Source organism: Oncorhynchus mykiss, chromosome 31 (genome assembly GCF_013265735.2).
Source record: "Oncorhynchus mykiss isolate Arlee chromosome 31, USDA_OmykA_1.1, whole genome shotgun sequence".
NCBI classification, from domain to species: Eukaryota; Metazoa; Chordata; class Actinopteri; order Salmoniformes; family Salmonidae; genus Oncorhynchus; species Oncorhynchus mykiss.
In genome coordinates, this window is record NC_050571.1 from 11,488,366 (window position 1) to 11,511,661 (window position 23,296).

The following is a 23,296-nucleotide window of genomic DNA, read 5'->3' on the forward strand; positions in this document are numbered from 1 at the left end:
ATGCCACCAACATACTTCACCGTAGGGATGGTGCCAAGTTTCCTCCAGAAGTGACGGTTGACTACTGCAGAAAGAGAAAGGAGTCACGTCTATTGACTAATGCAGTAAGAACGAGGAGTCATGTCTATTGACTACTGCAGTAAGAGAGAGAGTGGAGTCATGTCTATTGACTAATGCAGTAAGAGGGGAGTCATGTCTATTGACTACTGCAGTAAGAGAGGAGTCATGTCTATTGACTACTGCAGTAAGAGAGAGGAGTCATGTCTATTGACTAATGCAGTACGAGGGGAGTCATGTCTATTGACTACTGCAGTAAGAGGGGAGTCATGTCTATTGACTAATGCAGTAAGAGTGAGGAGTCATGTCTATTGACTACTGCAGTAAGAGAGAGAGGAGTCATGCCTATTGAGTACTGCAGTAAGAGAGAGAGAAGTCATGTCTATTGACTACTGCAGTAAGAGGAGTCATGTCTATTGACTACTGCAGTAAGAGAGGAGTCATGACTATTGACTACTGCAGTAAGACAGGAGTCATGTCTATTGACTAATGCAGTAAGAGAGGAGTCATTTATATTGACTACTGCAGTAAGAGGGGAGTCATGTCTATTGACTACTGCAGTAAGAGAGGAGTCATTTCTATTGACTACTGCAGTAAGAGAGGAGTCATGTCTATTGACTACTGCAGTAAGATAGGAGTCCTGTCTATTGACTACTGCAGTAAGAGAGGAGTCCTGTCTATTGACTACTGCAGTAAGAGAGGAGTCATGTCTATTGACTACTGCAGTAAGAGAGTCCTGTCTATTGACTACTGCAGTAAGAGAGGAGTCCTGTCTATTGACTACTGCAGTAAGAGGGGAGTCATGTCTATTGACTACTGCAGTAAGAGAGGAGTCATTTCTATTGACTACTGCAGTAAGAGTCATTTAAGGCCTTTTCTTATTGATCTCACTGTTCTGTTTTTCCAGATATTTAGTAAGTGATGACATATTCAGTGCATCATCCATAGGAATATGATGCATTCCTCTTCCACTCCCCGTGTCCATAGCAACCATGTGAACCCACCTGTTTCATTCCATGTCCCTCCTGTGAGATGCATCGTCCATCAGCAGTGTCTCCAGAGAGAGGTTACAAAAAGCAGGGGAAGAGCTCTATTTTTGATTCAGTATGTTGATTCAGTCTACTGCTGAGTCTACAGTATGTGGATTCAGTCTACTGCTGAGTCTACATTATGTTGATGTTGATTTATGTAGATTTTTTTTGTTCACCCGTAGTGTCCAGCCTCTCCCTCTGGGTTCAACTACAGGACTAATGACCCATAGTGTCCAGCCTCTCTCTCTGGGTTCAACTACAGGACTAATCACCCATAGTGTCCAGCCTCTCTCTCTGGGTTCAACTACAGGACTAATCACCCATAGTGTCCAGCCTCTCTCTCTGGGTTCAACTACAGGACTAATCACCCATAGTGTCCAGCCTCTCTCTCTGGGTTCAACTACAGGACTAATCACCCATAGTGTCCAGCCTCTCTCTCTGGGTTCAACTACAGGACTAATCACCCGTAGTGTCCAGCCTCTCCCTCTGGGTTCAACTACAGGACTAATCAACCGTAGTGTCCACCCTCTCCCTCTAGGTTCAACTACAGGACTAATCACCCGTAGTGTCCAGCCTCTCTCTCTGGGTTCACCTACAGGACTAATCACCCGTAGTGTCCAGCCTCTCCCTCTGGGTTCAACTACAGGACTAATCACCCGTAGTGTCCAGCTTCTCCCTCTGGGTTCAACTACAGGACTAATCACCCGTAGTGTCCAGCCTCTCCCTCTGGGTTCAACTACAGGACTAATCACCCGTAGTGTCCAGCCTCTCCCTCTGGGTTCAACTACAGGACTAATCACCCGTAGTGTCCAGCCTCTCTCTCTGGGTTCAACTACAGGACTAATCACCCGTAGTGTCCAGCCTCTCCCTCTGGGTATAACTACAGGACTAATCACCCGTAGTGTCCAGCCTCTCCCTCTGGGTTCAACTACAGGACTAATCACCCATAGTGTCCAGCCTCTCCCTCTGGGTTCAACTACAGGACTAATCACCCGTAGTGTCCAGCCTCTCCCTCTGGGTTCAACTACAGGACTAATCACCCGTAGTGTCCAGCCTCTCCCTCTGGGTTCAACTACAGGACTAATCACCCGTAGTGTCCAGCCTCTCCCTCTGGGTTCAACTACAGGACTAATCAACCGTAGTGTCCAGCCTCTCCCTCTGGGTTCAACTACAGGACTAATCACCCGTAGTGTCCAGCCTCTCCCTCTGGGTTCAACTACAGGACTAATCACCCGTAGTGTCTACCCTCTATAGGGAATAGGGTGCCATTTTGGACACACAGCAAAGAAGGCCTTCCCCATTTCCAAAATGATAACCCACTCTAGACAGGTTAATGACTAGGTATTTTTATCTCATCTGGTAATGTGTTGTCATACTAGTCATTCATGTTTCTAAATTTCCATGGAGTTAAGACCACCATCTTGTGGTGATTACTGAGCTGAGATCAATCCTATTCCCTAGTCATTTCACCAGAGAATTAAAGGCCTTTAGGGAATAGGGTTCCATTTGGGATTCAGTTATCCCCCCCCCCCCCCCCCAAAAAAAGGCAGCAGAAACTAAAAAGATAACTGTTTATTTCGGTTCCTCCTCAACAGTAGTTTCTGAACAATCAAACAAGAAAATTTGACAACGAAAGTACAAGAAAATGCACAGATTTTGAAACACAATTAAACTCCATGGGACAGCGTATTATGTGCATACTGTAAGAAGTCAATGCCAATCTCTCAACCATTGTATTCAAGGTGAGTGTAGCCCAGTCACTGTGGGGTTGCTGGATACCAGTGAGCAGAACTCTTACCAGAAAGACCAACCATTTACCTATGAGCTATCAATACAAAACAGTTCAGCTGTCTCTCTATTGACAATACATTTCATATGAATACCGATCGCTACCGTCCCAACTATACAAGGTCCTGATATACCCCAACCTCTCTCTCCACCACTCATATCGTCTGTTCTATTCAGGGAATATAAATTATACACCCTTTGCATACATGTAAAAATTAACAAAATGATAAAGTGCTTTCTACCGACTCAAACAGACACACAATCTCTTAGAGAATGGTACTTTACACAGCGGAGTACGTCTGAGACTTAAAATCACTTTACTTTTCAGATCTCTGTTTTTAGCAGAGCTCAGTGCACGAGGAGAAACAGAACATATGAACATATGACATACGTACATGACCATCGGATGGTCGGCTTGTTTGACCACATCTGTGTTCTGTGTGACGACACGTACACATCCTATACAAATCTTACAGTGGCATTCACAACAAGGTCAAAAAAATAAAAACCTGCAGTGACAACTGCTGGAGTTTTTACCAAACGCACAGAACGGAACCATCTGTCCACCTAACATGACATTAAAACATTCAAGTTTAATTAATAATAGTCGGCACTGTTAAGAAACAGAACAAAAGTTGTTTGTTTTAAAAAAAAAAATGAGTTGGTTTCGTAGCTCATAGGTTAAGGTGCTTGTGTAAACATTATTCCACTCTGACGTCACAGGTGGACCAGCCAAACGGGCCACTCATGTTATTCAGATTCATAATAAACTACATGATTGTGATTCAGATTGCCTTTAAAACCAACAGGATTATGGTAAAAAGCAGGTTATTGGGAGGAGACTTAGACCTGGGTTCAAAAACTATTTCAAATACGTACTTTAGTTGGGCTTGCCTGGCACAATGGAACCAACAGATTTGCAAAAGTCCAAACCCCTTGTAGGCAGGATAAAGCAAACGCTAAAACGTATAAGAAATAATTGATAAACGATTTGAACCCAGGTTTGGAGATACTAGTCGGTAGAGTGGAGAGAAGAGCGATGCAGCTCTTCTGTATGTACTAGTTTGATACAGTCTGGTGAGAGAGAAACAGAGAGAGAAACAGAAACAGAGAGAGAGAAACAGAGAGAGAAACACAGAGAGGGAGAGAAACACAGAGAGAGAGAGAGAGAGAGAAACAGAGAGAGAGAGAGAGAGAGAGAGAAACACAGAGAGAGAGAAACACAGAGAGAGAGAGAAACACAGAGAGAGAAACACAGAGAGAGAGAGAGACAGAGAGAGAGAGAGAAACACAGAGAGAGAGAAACACAGAGAGAGAGAGCGAGAGAGAAACACAGAGAGAGAGAGAGAGAAACACAGAGAGAGAGAGCGAGAGAGAAACACAGAGAGCGAGAAACAGAGAGAGAAACACAGAGAGAGAGAGAAACACAGAGAGAGAGAGACACAGAGAGAGAAACACAGAGAGAGAAACACAGAGAGAGAGACACAGAGAGAGAAACACAGAGAGAGAAACACAGAGAGAGAGAGCGAGAGAGAAACACAGAGAGAGAGAAACACAGAGAGAGAGAGAGAAACACAGAGAGAGAGAGAGAAACACAGAGAGAGAGAGAGAGAAACACAGAGAGAGAGAAACACAGAGAGAAACACAGAGAGAGAGAGAGAAACACAGAGAGAGAGAGAGAAACACAGAGAGAGAGAAACACAGAGAGAGAGAGAGGCCTGAATGTTCTCAAATAACCGTCCGTCTTCCCCACCTCAGAGTTTCAACATGTATAAAAAATAGACTTAATTTGAGACCCTGAATAATAAATGTTCATCATATGGTGAATCCTCTCTCTGCAGATAAATACATACATAAAGACTACATGTACCCTGGTTTTAATCTTCTCCCAACTTCCACAATATGCTTAGTTTGATTACACCTGGGGGAGAGGGAATGGGGGGGGTCTGGTGAGACCTATTCCTACTCTATACAACCAGTAGAAAAAGAGAAGCAGTCAGTCAGAATGTTATCGTCGCTAGCCATCTAAATGTACCATTCCATCCTTATCAACTTCCTAAACGTGTTCCCCCTTTGTCGTGTGAATCAGGTCTACGTAGACCGAGTGTGTGCAGTCTGTTTCTATCCGGGTAACGTTGTGTCGTCACTGTATTCACAACGCTCCATCAACATATCTTTGTGATGCCTGGCTATGTGCTGGCTCTTCTCCGAGGGCCTTCGGAAGCCTTTACAGCAGTAGTCACAGCAGTGGGGGTATTCCTTGGTGTGGATCGAGATCACGTGGCGTTTGAATCCTGAAGCGTCCGGGCTGTTGTACTCGCAGTACTGACACTGGTACACCTTCCTCCCGCTGTGGGTCTTCATGTGTTTCTTCAGCTCCGTGGACTGGCGGAACCCTCGCCGGCAGCGTTTACACTTAAAGGGGAGGTCCTTGGTGTGAACGGACAGGATGTGTCTGCTGAGGGTGAAAGGTTCAGAGGTCGTGAAGTTACAGTGCCTGCACTGGTGCACCTTGTTGCCCTTGTGCATCTCTGAGTGTTTCTTCAGCTCAGAGGGCCGGTGGAAGCCCTTCTCACACACGTCACACTGGTGAGGGAAGTCTTTAGTGTGAACAGATATGACGTGTCGCTTTAGATCAGAGGAGTTGGTGCTCTTGTGTTCGCAGTGGGGACACTGGTGGGTCTTGTGGCCCTGCACCATCTCTGTGTGCCGCTGCAGCTCCCCTTCGTCAGCGTAGGCCTGGGGGCAGTGGCCACACTTAAAAGGCAGGTCGGCACCGTGCTTGCTCTTGATGTGAGTCTTTAGGTTGGACTGGTCTGCACAGCGAAAGTCACAGTGCGGGCAGCAGTACGGCTTCTCCCCTGTGTGGGTCCGCATGTGCTTCTTGAGCTCTGACGGGTGCCGGAAGCCTTTAGTGCACTCCACGCACACGTGGGCGAAGTTCCTGCTGTGAACGGCCAATAGGTGGCGGTTGAGGAGCCCCTGCTCTGCAGTCTCATAGTCACAGTACTTACAGTGGTGCAGTTTGGACTCCTTGTCCCTCAGGATCAGCTTGTTAGATCCTAGCTGGCTGTCTTCGTGGTAACGCCGGGTGTATTCTGTGTAGGTCCTATTGTATTCTGGGTACTCTGGGGTGGTCCTGTTGTATTCTGGGTACTCTGGGGTGGTCCTGTTGTAGTCCGGGTACTCTGGGGAAGAGGTTCGGTCTCTGTCACTGCGATGAACCAGTAGCTTGTGGGACTCCAGGTGGTTGTGGAAGTTGACCTTGAAAAACAAAACAGAATTTATTTATAGCTCGTTTCACAGACATGTCACAAGAGCAACACAATTAACAGGGAAAAGTAGGAAGGGAAACAACACAACAACGTAATAATATAAAACAGGTTGTTTCCATCCTGGAGGCTGATTGGTTGATATATGGGAGTTGTGGGACAACAACTCCTGCAACATACCATGAAATATCCATCTCATTATTCCACTGTCCCTCAGCCCAGGCAGGCAATTCATAAACTTTATCTCCCGAGGGGAAAAAAAGCATCTACACATAATTCTTTCAATGCTACCATTTGGTTTGCAACAGCTGGAGGTTGAATAAACCTACCTGTAAGCCTCTACGACCTGTGCAAAAATTTATCGTTTTACAAATGCGATCTCTCCTGTGCCAATAGGCTAGCTAGCCCAAGAATGAACGTGAAACTAATTATTCACCATGGAAACAGTAAACACTCAGAATTCCATTCATTCAGCAGTGCAGTTTGTTTGTTTACCTTTATTTAACTTTATTTAATTTGTTCTTAACTAGTTAAGAACAAATTCTTCTTTTCAATGACGGCCTAGCAACAGTGGGTTAACTGCCTGTTCAGGGGCAGAACGACAGATTTTTACCTTTTTACCTTTACCTTACTAGTCCAACGCTCTAACCCTGCCGCCCCTGCAGTGTGGCCTATTGGATATTTATTCAAATAATTATTTATAAAAAATATTTTCTCTCGTCATCATTTAATCTCCGCTAGCTAGCTACAGATGAAGTCGGAAGTTTACATACACTTAGGTTGGGGGTCATTAAAACTTGTTTTTCAACCACTCCACAAATTTCTTGTTAGCAAACTATACTTTTGGCAAGTCGGTTAGGACATCTACTTTGTGCATGACACAAGTAATTTTTCCAACAATTGTTTACAGACAGATTATTTCATTTATAATCCACTGTATCATAATTCCAGTGGGTCAGAAGTTTACATACACTAAGTTGACTGTGCCTTTAAACAGCTTGGAAAATTCCAGAAAATGATGTCATGGCTTTAGAGGCTTCTGATTAGCGAATTGACATAATTTGAGTCAATTGGAGGTGTACCTGTGGATGTATTTCAAGGCTTACCTTCAAACTCAGTGCCTATTTGCTTGACATCATCGGAAAATCAAAAGAAATCAGCCAAGACCTCAGAAAATAAATTGTAGACCTCCAGAAGTCTGGTTCATCCTTGGGAGCAATTACCAAACGCCTGAAGGTACCATGTTCATCTGTACAAACAGTAGTACGCAAGTATAAACACCATGGGACCGCGCAGCTGTCATACCGCTCAGGAATGAGACGTGTTCGGTCTCCTAGAGATGAACGTACTTTGGTGCGAAAAGTGCAAATCAATCCCAGAACAGCAGCAAAGGACCTTGTGAAGATGCTGGAGGAAACAGGTACAAAAGTATATATATCCACAGTAAAACAAGTCCTATATCGACATAACCTGAAAGGCCACTCAGCAAGGAAGAAACCACTGCTCCAAAACCACCATAAAAAGCCAGACTACGGTTTGCAATTGCACATGGGGACAAAGATCGTACTTTTTGTCCTCTGGTCTGATGAAACAAAAAATAGAACTGTTTGGCCATAATGACCATTGTTATGTTTGGAAGAAAAAGAGGGAGGCTTGCAAGCTGAAGAACACCATCCCAACAGTGAAGCACGGGGGTGGCAGCATCATGTTGTGGCTGCAGGAGGGACTGGTGCACTTCACAAAATAGATGGCATCATGAGGAGGAAAATGATGTGGATATATTGAAGCAACATCAGACAGGAAGTTAAAGCTTGGTCGCAAATGGGTCTTCCAAATGGACAATGACCCCAAGCATACTTCCAAAGTTGTGGCAAAATGGCTTAAGGAAAACAGAGTCAAGGTATTGGAGTGGCCATCACAAAGCCCTAACCTCAATCCCATAGAAAATTTGTGGGCAAAACTGAAAAAGCGTGTGTGAGCAAGGAGGCCTACAAACCTGACTCAGTTACAACAGCTCTGTCAGGAGGAATGGGCCAAAATTCACCCAACTTATTGTGGGAAGCTTGTGGAAGGCTACCCAAAACATTTGACCCAAGTTAAACAATTTAAAGGCAATGCTACCAAATACTAATTGAGTGTATGTAAACTTCTGACCCACTGGAAATGTGATAAAAGCTGAAAATATAATTCTGTCTACTACTATTCTGACATTTCACATTCTTATAATAAAGTGGTGATCCTAACTGACCTAAAACAGGGATTCTTACGAGGATTAAATGTCAGGAATTGTGAAAAACTGAGTTTAAATGTATTTGGCTAAGGTGTATGTAAACTTCCGACTTCAACTGTACATGCGAATGATTTGTTTAGCATAGCAAAGTCGAATGAATAGAATAATTAGAATAAACGACCAGCCTGCTTGGTAGCAACTTCAGAACGCAAAAACAAATGTACTCATAAAAAATAAAGTTTTATAATTATAAAATATAATTCATATTTTTTATAAATATGTTGGCAACCGTTTCAAAAAAGCAATAATGCCCTCGAACCTGGGAATTATACCCGGGAATTATAGTGGCTTCACCTTGGGCCTCAGAACAGACCTTGTCAGAAGTTGTCATATGATAATTCCCGGGGTCTCAGGCATTACTGCTTAAATAAAATAAAAGAATAGAGAATGAAGGGGAGAAGAAAAGAGGAGTAATAACAGATAAGGTCCAACGACGGGAACATCAGAGATATGAGAGACGACAGAGACCTTCTTGTTGGTGGTGAAGTCACAGTCGGTACACTGGTACTTCTTAAGGTGGTGGTCAGGATGGTTCTTCATGTGGCACTTGAGGAAGTCTTGTGACCTGAACTTCTTACCGCAGATGTGACAGGGGTAGACGGTCAGGGGCATGCCGTCTGGACCGATGATCACAGCTGGGATGAGACAGGGAGATACTGTATATTACTGAGGACTAGATTTAAAAAAAAAAACTCACTACAAGATCACTACACGATAATGTAATGTCTATCTGTACCGGCCTGGCACTGCCATGATAATGTAATGTCTGTCTGTACCGGTCTGGCACTGCCACGATAATGTAATGTCTGTCTGTACCGGTCTGGCACTGCCATGATAATGTAATGTCTGTCTGTACCGGCCTGGCACTGCCATGATAATGTAATGTCTGTCTGTACCGGTCTGGCACTGCCATGATAATGTAATGTCTGTCTGTACCGGTCTGGCACTGCCATGATAATGTAATGTCTGTCTGTACCGGTCTGGCACTGCCATGATAATGTAATGTCTGTCTGTACCGGTCTGGCACTGCCATGATAATGTAATGTCTGTCTGTACCGGTCTGGCACTGCCATGATAATGTAATGTCTGTCTGTACCGGTCTGGCACTGCCATGATAATGTAATGTCTGTCTGTACCGGTCTGGCACTGCCATGATAATGTAATGTCTGTCTGTACCGGTCTGGCACTGCCACGATAATGTAATGTCTATCTGTACCGGCCTGGCACTGCCATGATAATGTAATGTCTGTCTGTACCGGTCTGGCACTGCCATGATAATGTAATGTCTGTCTGTACCGGTCTGGCACTGCCACGATAATGTAAAGTCTGTCTGTACCGGTCTGGCACTGCCATGATAATGTAATGTCTGTCTGTACCGGTCTGGCACTGCCATGATAATGTAATGTCTGTCTGTACCGGTCTGGCACTGCCACGATAATGTAATGTCTGTCTGTACCGGTCTGGCACTGCCACGATAATGTAATGTCTGTCTGTGCCGGTCTGGCACTGCCACGATAATGTAATGTCTGTCTGTACCGGTCTGGCACTGCCATGATAATGTAAAGTCTGTCTGTACTGGCCTGGCACTGCCATGATAATGTAATGTCTGTCTGTACCGGTCTGGCACTGCCATGATAATGTCTGTCTGTACCGGTCTGGCACTACCACGATAATGTAATGTCTGTCTGTACCGGTCTGGCACTGCCACGATAATGTAATGTCTGTCTGTACCAGTCTGGCACTGCCATGATAATGTAATGTCTGTCTGTACCGGTCTGGCACTGCCGTGTCTCTCCCTTCCTCTTCTTCTTCCTGATCTTCTGTTTGAGGGCTCTGTTGGTACCCTGACCGTCTCTGATCTGAATGTAGGGCCTGGTCCCTCCATTCTTCACTGTGTCCACACTGTTATCTATATATAAACAGCAGGGGGGAGAAACCTACTTCAGAAAGTATTCAGGGACTTTGATTCCCCCCCCCCCCCCCAAATCTACACACAATACCCCATAATGACAAAGCAATTTTAATTTTTTTTTTTTTGAAAATGTATAAAAAAATATATCATTTACATAAGTATTCAGACCATTTACTCAGTACATTGTTGAAGCACCTTTGGCAGTGATTAGTCTTCTTGGGTATGACGCTACAAGCTTGGCACACCTGTATTTGGGGAGTTTCTCCCATTCTTCTCTGCAGATCCTCTCAAGCTCTGTCAGGTTGGATGGGGAGCGTCGCTGCACAGCTATTTTCAGGTCTCTCCAGAGATGTTCGATGGGGTTCAAGTCTGGGCTCAGGCTGGGCCACTCAAGGACATAGAGACTTGCCCTGAAGCCACTCCTGCGTTTGGCTGTGTGCTTAGGGTCGTTGTCCTGTTGGTGAACTTCCCTCCAGTGTGCGGTGCTGAGCACTCTGGAGCAGATTTCATAAAGGATCTCTCAGTACTTTGCTTTGTTATTTTTTCCCTAGATCCTGACTAGTCTCCCATGATGCTGCCACCACTATGCTTCACCGTAGGGATGGTGCCTGGTTTCCTCCAGAAGTGATGCTTGGCATTCAGGCCAAAGAGTTCAATCTTGATATCATCAGACCAGTGAATCTTGTTTCTCATGTTTTGAGAGTCCTTTAGGTGCCTTTTTGGCAAACTCCAAGTGTGCTGTCATGAGTCTTTTACTGAGGAGTGGCTTCTGTCTGGCCACTCTACCATAAAGGCCCAATTGGTGGTGTGCTGCAGAGATGACTGTCCTTTTGGAAGGTTCTCCCATCTCTACAGAGGAACAATCAGGTTATTGGTCACCTCTCTGACCAAGGCCCTTCACCCCCGATTGCTCAGTTTGGCCAGGTGGCCAGCTCTAGGAAGAGTCTTGGTGGTTCCAAACTTCTTCCATTTAAAAATAATGGAAGCCACTGTGTACTGTGTTCTTGGGGACCTTCAATGCTGCAGAAATGTTTTGATACCCTTCCCCAGATCTGTGCCCCAATACAATCCTGTCTCTGAGCTCTATGGACGATTGATTCAACCTCATGGCTTGGTTTTTGCTCTGACATGCACTATCAACTGTGGGACCTTATATAGACAGGTGTGTGCCTTTCCAAATCACCTCTGGCATTGTGTTGTGTGACAACAAAACTGCACATTTTAGAGTGGCTTTTTATTGTTCCCAGCACAAGGTGCACCTGTGTAATGACCATGCTGTTTAATCAGCTTCTTGATTTCAAATCAAAATCAAATCAAATGTATTTGTCACATACACATGGTTAGCAGATGTTAATGCGAGTGTAGCGAAATGCTTGTGCTTCTAGTTCCGACAATGCAGTAATAACCAACGAGTAATCTAACTAACAATTCCAAAACTACTACCTTATACACACAAGTGTAAAGGGATAAAGAATATGTACATAAAGATATATGAATGAGTGATGGTACAGAGCGGCATAGGCAAGATGCAGTAGATGGTATCGAGTACAGTATATACATATGAGATGAGTAATGTAGGGTATGTAAATAAAGTGGCATAGTTTAAAGTGGCTAGTGATACATATATTACATAAAGATGCAGTAGATGATATAGAGTACAGTATATACATATGAGATGAGTATGTAAACAAAGTGGCATAGTTAAAGTGGCTAGTGATACATGTATTACATAAAGATGCAGTAGATGATATAGAGTACAGTATATACGTATACATATGAGATTAATAATGTAGGGTATGTAAACATTATATTAAGTAGCATTGTTTAGTGGCTAGTGATATATTTTACGTCAATTCCCATTATTAAAGTGGCTAGAGTTGAGTCAGTATGTTGGCAGCAGCCACTCAATGTTAGTGGTGGCTGTTTAACAGTCTGATGGCCTTGAGATAGAAGCTGTTTTTCAGTCTCTTGGTCCCAGCTTTGATGCACCTGTACTGACCTCGCCTTCTGGATGATAGCGGGGTGAACAGGCAGTGGCTCGGGTGGTTGTTGTCCTTGATGATCTTTATTGCCTTCCTGTGACATCGGGTGGTGTAGGTGTCCTGGAGGGCAGGTAGTTTGCCCCCGGTGATGCGTTGTGCAGACCTCACTACCCTCTGGAGAGCCTTACGGTTGTGGGCGGAGCAGTTGCCGTACCAGGCGGTGATACAGCCCGCCAGGATGCTCTCGATTGTGCATCTGTAGAAGTTTGTGAGTGCTTTTGGTGACAAGCCGAATTTCTTCAGCCTCCTAAGGTTGAAGAGGCGCTGCTGCGCCTTCTTCACGATGCTGTCTGTGTGGGTGGACCAATTCAGTTTGTCTGTGATGTGTACGCCGAGGAACTTAAAACTTACTACCCTCTCCACTACTGTCCCATCGATGTGGATAGGGGGGTGTTCCCTCTGCTGTTTCCTGAAGTCCACAATCATCTCCTTAGTTTTGTTGACGTTGAGTGTGAGGTTATTTTCCTGACACCACACTCCGAGGGCCCTCACCTCCTCCCTGTAGGCCGTCTCGTCGTTGTTGGTAATCAAGCCTACCACTGTATTGTCGTCCGCAAACTTGATGATTGAGTTGGAGGCGTGCGTGGCCACGCAGTCGTGGGTGAACAGGGAGTACAGGAGAGGGCTCAGAACGCACCCTTGTGGGGCCCCAGTGTTGAGGATCAGCGGGGTGGAGATGTTGTTACCTACCCTCACCACCTGGGGGCGGCCCGTCAGGAAGTCCAGTACCCAGTTGCACAGGGCGGGGTCGAGACCCAGGGTCTCGAGCTTGATGACGAGTTTGGAGGGTACTATGGTGTTAAATGCTGAGCTGTAGTCGATGAACAGCATTCTCACATAGGTATTCCTCATGTCCAGATGGGTTAGGGCAGTGTGCAGTGTGGTTGAGATTGCATCGTCTGTGGACCTATTTGGGCGGTAAGCAAATTGGAGTGAGTCTAGGGTGTCAGGTAGGGTGGAGGTGATATGGTCCTTGACTAGTCTCTCAAAGCACTTCATGATGACAGAAGTGAGTGGTAGTCGTTTAGTGAGTGGTAGTGAGTGAGTGGTAGTCGTTTAGCTCAGTTACCTTAGCTTTCTTGGGAACAGGAACAACGGTGGACCTCTTGAAGCATGTGGGGACAGCAGACTGCGATAGGGATTGATTGAATATGTCCGTAAACACACCGGCCAGCTGGTCTGCGGATGCTCTGAGGACGCGGCTGGGGATGCCGTCTGGGCCTGCAGCCTTGCGAGGGTTAACACGTTTAAATGTTTTACTCACCTCGGCTGCAGTGAAGGAGAGTCCGCAGGTTTTGGTTGCTGGCCGTGTCAGTGGCACTGTATTGTCCTCAAAGCGGGCAAAAAAGTTATTTAGTCTGCCTGGGAGCAGGACATCCTGGTCCGTGACGGGGCTGGTTTTCTTTTTGCAATCCGTGATTGACTGTAGACCCTGCCACATGCCTCTTGTGTCTGAGCCGTTGAATTGCGATTCTACTTTGTCTCTATACTGACGCTTAGCTTGTTTGATTGCCTTGCAGAGGAAATAGCTACACTGTTTGTATTCGGTCATGATTTGCCACACCTGTCAGGTGGATGAATTATCTTGGCAAAGGAGAAACATTTGAGAGCTAAACTTTGTGTGTATGGAAAATGTGAATATGAAACATGGGACCAATACTTTACATGTTGTGTTTATATTTTTGTTCAGTGTAGTAAACATACTTAGAAAAGATGGATATGTCTGCATCTTGTTACTGTCAGATGTTTAACTAACAAAAATGGACTGCCATTGGAATTGGAGTTGATTTCAAGGCAATACATAAAAAACTGTAAATACACAACTTGAAGCAACCACATATTTAGTCATGGAGCACGTTGTGATTGGCCAGAGAGAGGCCAAGCCTTAACACACCCACAATTTGTTTATTCATCAAAACCCAGTCCTTTGCGCCACCGTCAGCACTGAGATGATCATTTGGGGTTGTGAAAATAGCAAAAATATTTCTGACACGCCCCCGAACAGATAGTGGTACTGCCAACGCTTGGATTTACCATTTCAATAGGTTTGTTTTAATAGAGCCCATAGTTGTGTGTGTGTGTGTTATATCCAGCTGAAGGAATGCTGTTATTACTGAACATAAAATCAGTTGATCACAAGACAGTAGTGAATCCTTATTCCTTACCATAGGCAGCAGCCCAGGAGACCGGGACAAACATCTTGCTGTTTGGAGAGTCATCTAGCTGGTTCTCCTGGACTGCTGAAGTCTCTTCCTCTCCAACAATCACCTCCATGTACACCTGCTCTGCCATGTCTGACACATCTGTAAACACACAGAGACAGACAGATTCAGGAACAACCCTCACCCTCCTCCTCATCTACACCTGCTCAGCCATGTCAGCCCGGTCTGGAAAACAGAGACACATGAGATGTACAAACACTTTCTTCATTTTCCCGAAGCCCTGTTCAAATCCTTTTGAAGTGCACCTGTGAAAACTATTTGTTGGAACCTTTTTGTTGTTGTTGACCCGTCCAGTCACGTTTCATCACATGATTGGACAGGTGAAATGAAAAACATTCACAGCTGCAGTCATGTGAGTTATTTCTTTAAAGAAGAGTGTTTACTCACTGATATCTTCCTCTGACTGGGATTGGTCCTTCACAGCCATGTCCGTCTCCTCCCCCAGACCCCCTCCCCGGCCATGTCTGTCTCCTCCCCCAGACCCCCTCCCCGGCCATGTCTGTCTCCTCCCCCAGACCCCCCCCCCCCTCCCCGGCTATGTCTGTCTCCTCCCCCAGACCCCCCCCCCCCCCCCGGCCATGTCTGTCTCCTCCCCCAGACCCCCTCCCCGGCCATGTCTGTCTCCTCCCCCAGACCCCCCCCCCCCCCCGGCCTCGTCTGTCTCCTCCCCCAGACCCCCCCCCCCCCCCCGGCCTCGTCTGTCTCCTCCCCCAGACCCCCTCCCCGGCCATGTCTGTCTCCTCCCCCAGACCCCCTCCCCGGCCATGTCTGTCTCCTCCCCCAGACCCCCTCCCCGGCCATGTCTGTCTCCTCCCCCAGACCCCCCCCCCCCCCCCCGGCCATGTCTGTCTCCTCCCCCAGACCCCCCCCCCCCGGCCATGTCTGTCTCCTCCCCCAGACCCCCCCCCCCCCCCCCCCCCCCGGCCATGTCTGTCTCCTCCCCCAGACCCCCCCCCCCGGCCTTGTCTGTCTCCTCCCCCAGACCCCCCCCCTCCCCGGCTATGTCTGTCTCCTCCCCCAGACCGCCCCCCCCCCGCCCTTGTCTGTCTCCTCCCCCAGACACCCCCCCCCCCGCCCTTGTCTGTCTCCTCCCCCAGACCCCCTCCCATGTCTGTCTCCTCCCCCAGACCCCCCCCCCGGCCTTGTCTGTCTCCTCCCCCAGACCCCCCCCCTCCCCGGCTATGTCTGTCTCCTCCCCCAGACCCCCCCCCCCCGCCCTTGTCTGTCTCCTCCCCCAGACACCCCCCCCCCCGGCCATGTCTGTCTCCTCCCCCAGACCCCCCCCCCGCCCTTGTCTGTCTCCTCCCCCAGACCCCCTCCCATGTCTGTCTCCTCCCCACCCCCCCCCCTTGTCTGTCTCCTCCCCCAGACCCCCCCCCGACCTTGTCTGTCTCCTCCCCCAGACCCCCCCCCCCCAGCCATGTCTGTCTCCTCCCCCAGACACCCCCCCCCCGGCCATGTCTGTCTCCTCCCCCAGACCCCCCCCCCCCCCCCCCGGCCTCGTCTGTCTCCTCCCCCAGACACCCCCCCCCGGCTATGTCTGTCTCCTCCCCCAGACCCCCCCCCCCCCCCCCCGGCCATGTCTGTCTCCTCCCCCAGACACCCCCCCCCCCCCCGCCCTTGTCTGTCTCCTCCCCCAGACCCCCTCCCATGTCTGTCTCCTCCCCCAGACACCCCCCCCCCCCCCTCCCCGGCCATGTCTGTCTCCTCCCCCAGACTTATGAGTCACGTGACATGGTGTGTGTGGTCCTCTCACTATGACTCAGGAAAACGGTTTATTAGACTGCAGATGAAAAGTGAAATAAACTTCACAGGGTGGTGAAAGAGCACGGTGATCTTGTTGTTCCTTTCCAATAAATATCGATGGTCTAATTCTGGTGACATGATGCTCGACTGCCGTTTGACAAATAAACATACTCAGGCTTTTATCCATAATAATCTCAACATGTAGACTAGTCTATCCTCACCGTATACATGAGATGTTGTGCCAAGACCAGTGTAGGCACACCTGACAGTTAACGTAACAGTTTGTGACAAAACTATAGAGTTACAAATGGAAACACATCGACCTTGAGATTTTTATTCACCACATGAAAACGTAAGCGGAAAAGTACATTGTGTGCACTACGTCATCACACACTGATTTATATCAAATCAGCAACAAGTCCGTTGCTGGTGGCAAAATGCACATATTATCTTTATGCTGATTTTGGAATTTTCACATGAAAATCTGGTTGCCAATTGGATGGAAACCTAGCTAGTAAAACACAGTTTACACCATCTCTCTACTCCTCTGAGGAAGCCTTACCGTCTAAAGTATCATATCCATGTATGTAGCTGATACTACAAGTTAGAAGATAATAGTTTGATGCCATTCACAGTATGCAAATGCTGCTTCGCGTTTCAATTGACATGAGCCTCTTGAAATGTTGGGACTCTTTGATGAAAGAATGGTGCTTTCAAGACAACTGGGAACTCTGAAATAACCGAGGTCAAATCATAGCGTCGTTGATCTTCAGGTCGGAAATTCGTAGCTCAAGAAAGATGCCAGAGGTTCCGAGTAGGGACGACCGTTCAAAACGATTTTTCCCAGTCCGAGTTTTTTTTAAAAAGCATTCCCAGTTGTCTTGAACGCACTGTAGTCTGAGATTTCCGAGTTCCCAGTTGTCTTGAACGCACTGTAGTCTGAGATTTCCGAGTTCCCAGTTGTTTTGAATGTGACAGTACCAGTACCACTCACCTATCTCCACATCGTCATCGGCCTCTGCTTTGAAAATGTAGACCTTGATGACCTCTGACCCCTCCTTGTTGGAGCCATCGTCCTGCATCATCTCAGTAGTGATCTCTAGAGGAGTGTCTCCTATGTCCAGTTTCTCACCAACGTCATCCACTGGATGGACACAAATAACACATCGCAGTTAGCTTTTACCGCACAGCAGGGTAGGACAACAACAAGGACTTGGGAGGCAAAAATGTCCAGAAGAGCTCACGAAATGCTCTCCAAACAATCCTTCAGATGTATTCTAGCCTATTAATTTGCAGTAGTTGTCAACAATGATTAAAAATACACAACAACCCCACACTGTAGAGCACTAATCACAGCAAATCATTCAATGAAATCAAGTCTTTTTATACACTGAACAAAAATAAAAACGCAATATGCAACAATTTCAAAAATGCATACTGTACAAAACCTGTAACTCAGTAATACAGAAATCAGTCAATTGAAATAAATTCATTAGGCCCTAATCTATGGATTTCACATGACTGCGTTGTCACAGACAACTTATCAAAAGAAGGTAGAGGCGTGGATCACAAAACCAGTCATTATCTAGTGTGACCATTTGCTTCATGCAGCGCGACATCTCCTTCACATAGAAGTGATCAGGCTGTTGATTGTAACCTGTGGAATGTTGTCCCATTGGCTGGGGGAAGTTGCTGGATATTGGCGGGAACTGGAACACGCCGATCCAGAGAATCCCAAACACGTTTTTTAAATTTTTTATAACTAGGCAAGTCATTTAAGAACCAATTCTTATTTACAATGATGGCCTACACTGGCCAAACCCAGACCAATTGTGCGCTGCCCTATGGGGCTTTAAACACAGCCGGTTGTGATACAGCCTGGATTCGAACCAAGGCATCTGTAGTGATGTCTCTAGCACTGAGATGCAGTGCCTTAGACCGCTGCGCCATTCTGGAGCCCAATGGGTGACAGGTCTGGTGAGTATGAAGGTCATGGAAGAACTGGGACATTATTGATTTTATTTTTTATTTATTCGTTATTTTACCAGGTAAGTTGACTGAGAACACGTTCTCATTTACAGCAACAACCTGGGGAATAGTTACAGGGGAGAGGAGGGGGATGAATGAGCCAATTGTTAACTGGGGATTATTAGGTGACCATGATGGTTTGAGGGCCAGATTGGGAATTTAGCCAGGACACCGGGGTTAACACCCCTACTCTTACGATAAGTGCCATGGGATTTTTAATGACCTCAGAGAGTCAGGACACCCGTTTAACGTCCCATCCGAAAGACGGCACCCTACACAGGGCAGTGTCCCAAATCACTGCCCTGGGGCATCATCCAGGAGCATCTGGTCTCCCATCCAGGCACTGACCAGGACCAACCCTGCTTAGTTTCAGAAGCAAGCCAGTAGTGGTATGCAGGGTGGCATGCTGCTGGCTTATTATCAGGGTAGCATGCTGCTGGCTTATTATCAGGGTGGCATGCTGCTGGCTTATTATCAGGGTGGCATGCTGCTGGCTTATTATCAGGGTGGCATGCTGCTGGTTTATTATCAGGGTGGCATGCTGCTGGCTTATTATCAGGGTAGCATGCTGCTGGCTTATTATCAGGGTGGCATGCTGCTGGCTTATTATCAGGGTAGCATGCTGCTGGCTTATTATCAGCTTGCCAAAATTAAGTACAGATCCTTGTGACATGGGGCCACGCATTATCATGCTGAAACATGAGGTGATTGCGGGTGGATGACTGGCACAACAACGGGCGTCAGGAGCTTGTCGTAGTATCTCTGTGCATTCAAATTGCCATCGATAAAATGCAATTGTGTTCGTTGTCTGTAGCTTATGCCTGCCCACACGATAACCACAAGGCACTCCGTAAACAGCAGCAAACAACTCGTCTACACGACACCATACACATGATCTGCGATTGTGAGGCCGGTTGGACATACTGCCAAATTCTCTAAAACGACATTAGAGGTGGCTTATGGTAGAGAAATTAACAGTAATTTCCCTGGCAACAGCTCTGGTGGACATTCCTGCAGTCAGCAATCCAATTGCCCACTCCCTCAAACCTTGTGACAAAATTGCACATTTTAGAGTGGCCTTTTATTGTCCCCAGCGCAAGGTGCACCGGTCTAATGATTATGCTGTTTAACCAGCTTCTTGATATGCCACACCTGTCAGGTAGATGGATGTTTGCAAAGCAGAAATGCTCACTAATAGGGACGTAAACACATGTGCACAACACTTGAGAGAAATAAGCTTTTTGTGCTTATGGAACATTTCTGGGATCTTTAATTTCAGCTTATGAAACATGGGACCAACTCTTTACATGTTGCTTTTACATTTTTGTTCAGTGTAGGTTGTAGGGCTAGTTGGTTAGTTGACTCACAGGAGATCATGAGGTAGTCCTCCGAGGTGCTCTTCACATCCTCCTCATCCTCGTCAGTCTGCAGAGAGACAGCCTCCACCTCCAGCTCCTCATGGGCCTGGATCACTGTCTCCTCCTGCCCCACCTCCTCCCCAACCAGCACCTCCTGGTCCAAGCCCTCCACCCCATCCTCCTCCTGGTGCTCCACAAAGAGCTGGTCTGGCATGTGGTGGTGATGGTGGACTGAGCCCTGAATGAGGTCTGAGGTTAGAACATGGTGAAGGTGGTGGTGGTGGTGAGAGTCCATAGCCACTTCGGCACCCAGCAAGTGCTCGTGGCCGATGTCAGGGCCTTCAATCACCTCCGTCTCTAGGTCTTCTTCGAGACCCTCGACCATCTGTGTCTCCAGCTCCACCAACTCCGTCTCCAGGCCCTCCACCTCCGTTGTCTCCAGGCCCTCCACCTCCGTCTCCAGGCCCTCCACCTCCGTCTCCAGGCCCTCCACCTCCGTCTCCAGGCCCTCCACCTCCGTCTCCAGGCCCTCCACCTCCGTCCCCTCCGTCTCCAGGCCCTCCACCTCCGTCTCCAGGCCCTCCACCTCCGTCCCCTCCGTCTCCAGGCCCTCCACCTCCGTCCCCTCCGTCTCCAGGCCCTCCACCTCCGTCCCCTCCGTCTCAAGGCCCTCCACCTCCGTCTCCAGGCCCTCCACCTCCGTCTCCACGCCCTCCACCTCCGTCTCAAGGCCCTCCACCTCCGTCTCAAGGCCCTCCACCTCCGTCTCAAGGCCCTCCACCTCCGTCTCAAGGCCCTCCACCTCCGTCTCAAGGCCCTCCACCTCCAGGCCGTGCTCCAGCAGAATGCCTTCGTCCGTCATGACGTCAGACAGGAGCATGCCCTCTGGCATGGACACCACAATGTGATCCCCTTCGATGTGGGCCAGGCCCCTCATTCCTGCCACTGTACAGGGAAACCGTAAGAGGGGGAAGATTATTACAGGAAAGTTTCCACTGCAGCCCTGGTTTGGACTGAGGCTTTCCTCTTAGTGGAAAAACACCCAAAAAAGGACTAAGATACAGCTACACAAGACGTTGCTGTAGTGTGGTCAGCATCTAACTTTGCACGAGGCATTGGGCTCTCAAGTGAAGACTAATGAACACAACATATACATTATCAAAAGGCCATATTGACCTACCAAAGTCTTGCATGATCATGGTGTGGGGCATCTTTAACTCCTGTGTGTGTAGCTCCAGGATCCCTCCACCGTGGTCCATCTCTTTGATCTGAAAACGGTGTAAATAAAATGATTCATGTTAGGCCTACACGTCATTTCAGAGGTTCTATATTCAGAGTGCGGAACTAGGATCAGTTTGGCCTTTAGATCATAATGAATAATATTACATGGACAGATCCTAGATCAGCACTCCTACTCGGGAGACACTTTGTGGACACAGGCCCTGGATATTGATTAGTGTCAGTGTGTATTACCTTCACATTTGATGCCAATGCTCTCTAAAATAAGAACAGTGTGTTGCTGGTGTTTCTTCCTTCCATCGGGGGAGAGAACCCTGCAAAGGAAGGGACAACATAAGCTGTGAGATAGATGCCACTGAAAACATTGATCTTTCATCCATGCACCATGAGAGGAAATGTGGGAAAGGCTGATGACATCACCTACCCGGTAGATCAAATCAAATGTTATTTGTCACGTGTGCCGAATACAACAAGTGTAGACCTTACAGTGAAATGCTGAATACAACAAGTGTAGACCTTACAGTGAAATGCTGAATACAAGCCCTTAACCAACAATGCAGTTAAGAAAAATAAGTGTTAAGTAAAAAAATAAAAATAGATCAGTAAAAAAATAAAAGTAACATGTAACAGCAGTACAATAACAGCAGGGAGGCTATATACACCGGTTAGTCCAGGTAATATGTACACATATGTAGAGTTAAGGTGACTATGCATAGATAATAGAGGCAATGCAAATAGTCTGGGTAGCCATTTGATTCGCTTATGGCTTGGGGGTTAAGAGCTGTTTAAGAAGCCTTTTGGACCTAGACTTGGTGCTCCAGTATCGCTTGCGGTGCGGTTGCAGAGAGAACAGTCTTTAACAAGATATTCTCCGTGTAAGCTATTTTATGATGATAACGATGTTGAAACTGCAGTATTCTAGCTGCTGGTGTCTGTCTTGCCATAATTCATGTCTGGAAAAAACATGACCACATTCTCAACTGGTGCTGCAGTGGAAAGTGTTGATTAGTTAACACTTGTTGATGCCATTTGAGTCAGTCCTAGCTTATGAATATGAATGAATTATGAGATATAGAGCCATATATTTCTATTACGAGACCGTTCCAGCTTTAAAATGTCGAAAAGGACCTAGAACGGATATCTTGTTTTTCCTGCTTAACTGTAATGATTTGCGCGTCCCACACACGCCCACCGTTCATTGCCCAATTTAATGGTTACCTGGATTATGCATCTGAAGCAGGACAAACTAGCGAGCAACTCGCTATTTAAAAGAAATCAAGATAACCAACTAGCTAGTGTTACCACATCCACCTGATTGCCAAATGTCCGTGGTAAAACTTGCAAACATGTTAGTCAATCCACATTCATTGGGTGGGATATATGTAACGGGCTAGTCAGCTAGTTAATAACTAGATAAGCTACCTAGCTAGCTAAGCAAGCTTGTTTGGCGCTGTGCAGACGTTTTGCTGCGGATGCCGACATCTGGGGGGAAATTTCACAAACGCAACGTTGTGCAATACTGCAAATAAATTAAATGTATATAGAACAGTCATATATCGTTGAACTGTGTGTGTGGTGCTTAATGGCTGTTCTTTACGGTATATTCTTGAAACGTTGCGCCCACAACAACGTTAGCCAATTTCGGTTCCGCCATTTTGGTTAGATAGCTTGTTAGCGTGTTTTAAAACTCCAGAAACCTCCACAAAATGATTGGTGCTAAATGAACAACTTGATACGCAAGCGATACCACAATGTAAACACAAGCGACGTGTGCATTCACAACATTTGTCGATGCATTTTGAATTGCGAAGGGACATTAGCTGGCTAGCCTAGCATTTTAGCTATCGCATGCGGCATAATCAACCATGTTGTTTTCCGAGGGGCTGAAGGCCCACAACAGCCGAATGGGCCCTAGTCTCATATACGATATGCAATTTCAATCGTCTCGAATGCTTTTACCTGATTATGGACTCCTTCAAATATATCGTCGTTATTTCTTCTTTCTCGGTTTTGTCTGTTATTGTTTGGGTATATTTTTTCGACACTAAGCTAAACGCGGCCTGTACATTTGGATCCCCGGGCACTCTTTCCGAGGCCTGGGCCAATCACGTTGCTCGCTTGCAACCAAGGGAGGGCAGACTATGCGTGGCCTCGTTTAGCGCTGATCCCTGTCTATTTGCGTCACGCAAGGGAGAGCTTCGAGTCCAAATCGATGTTATCAAGTTGATAGACAACGTACCATTTACCTATTGATCAGGATTGTTACAGCAGTTGATTAAATAAAAATATACTTGTGTGATTATCAAGCAAG

The 23,296-nt window shown here is 46.8% G+C and overlaps 1 protein-coding gene across 1 annotated transcript; it reads right to left on the minus strand.

Moving 5' to 3' along the window:
* Window positions 1–4,469: 4,469 nt before the first annotated feature.
* Window positions 4,470–23,105, minus strand: LOC110504561 (zinc finger protein 711). The gene is made up of 9 exons (XM_036969680.1): window positions 22,945–23,105; window positions 21,220–21,299; window positions 20,927–21,014; window positions 19,756–20,691; window positions 17,355–17,504; window positions 14,558–14,695; window positions 10,210–10,347; window positions 8,907–9,073; window positions 4,470–6,140 (listed from the first exon to the last, which is right to left on the minus strand). Exons 3-9 carry the CDS (start codon window positions 21,003–21,005, stop codon window positions 4,998–5,000), a joined length of 2,751 nt encoding a protein of 916 aa, XP_036825575.1. The 5' UTR covers window positions 21,006–21,014; window positions 21,220–21,299; window positions 22,945–23,105; the 3' UTR covers window positions 4,470–4,997.
* Window positions 23,106–23,296: the final 191 nt, after the last annotated feature.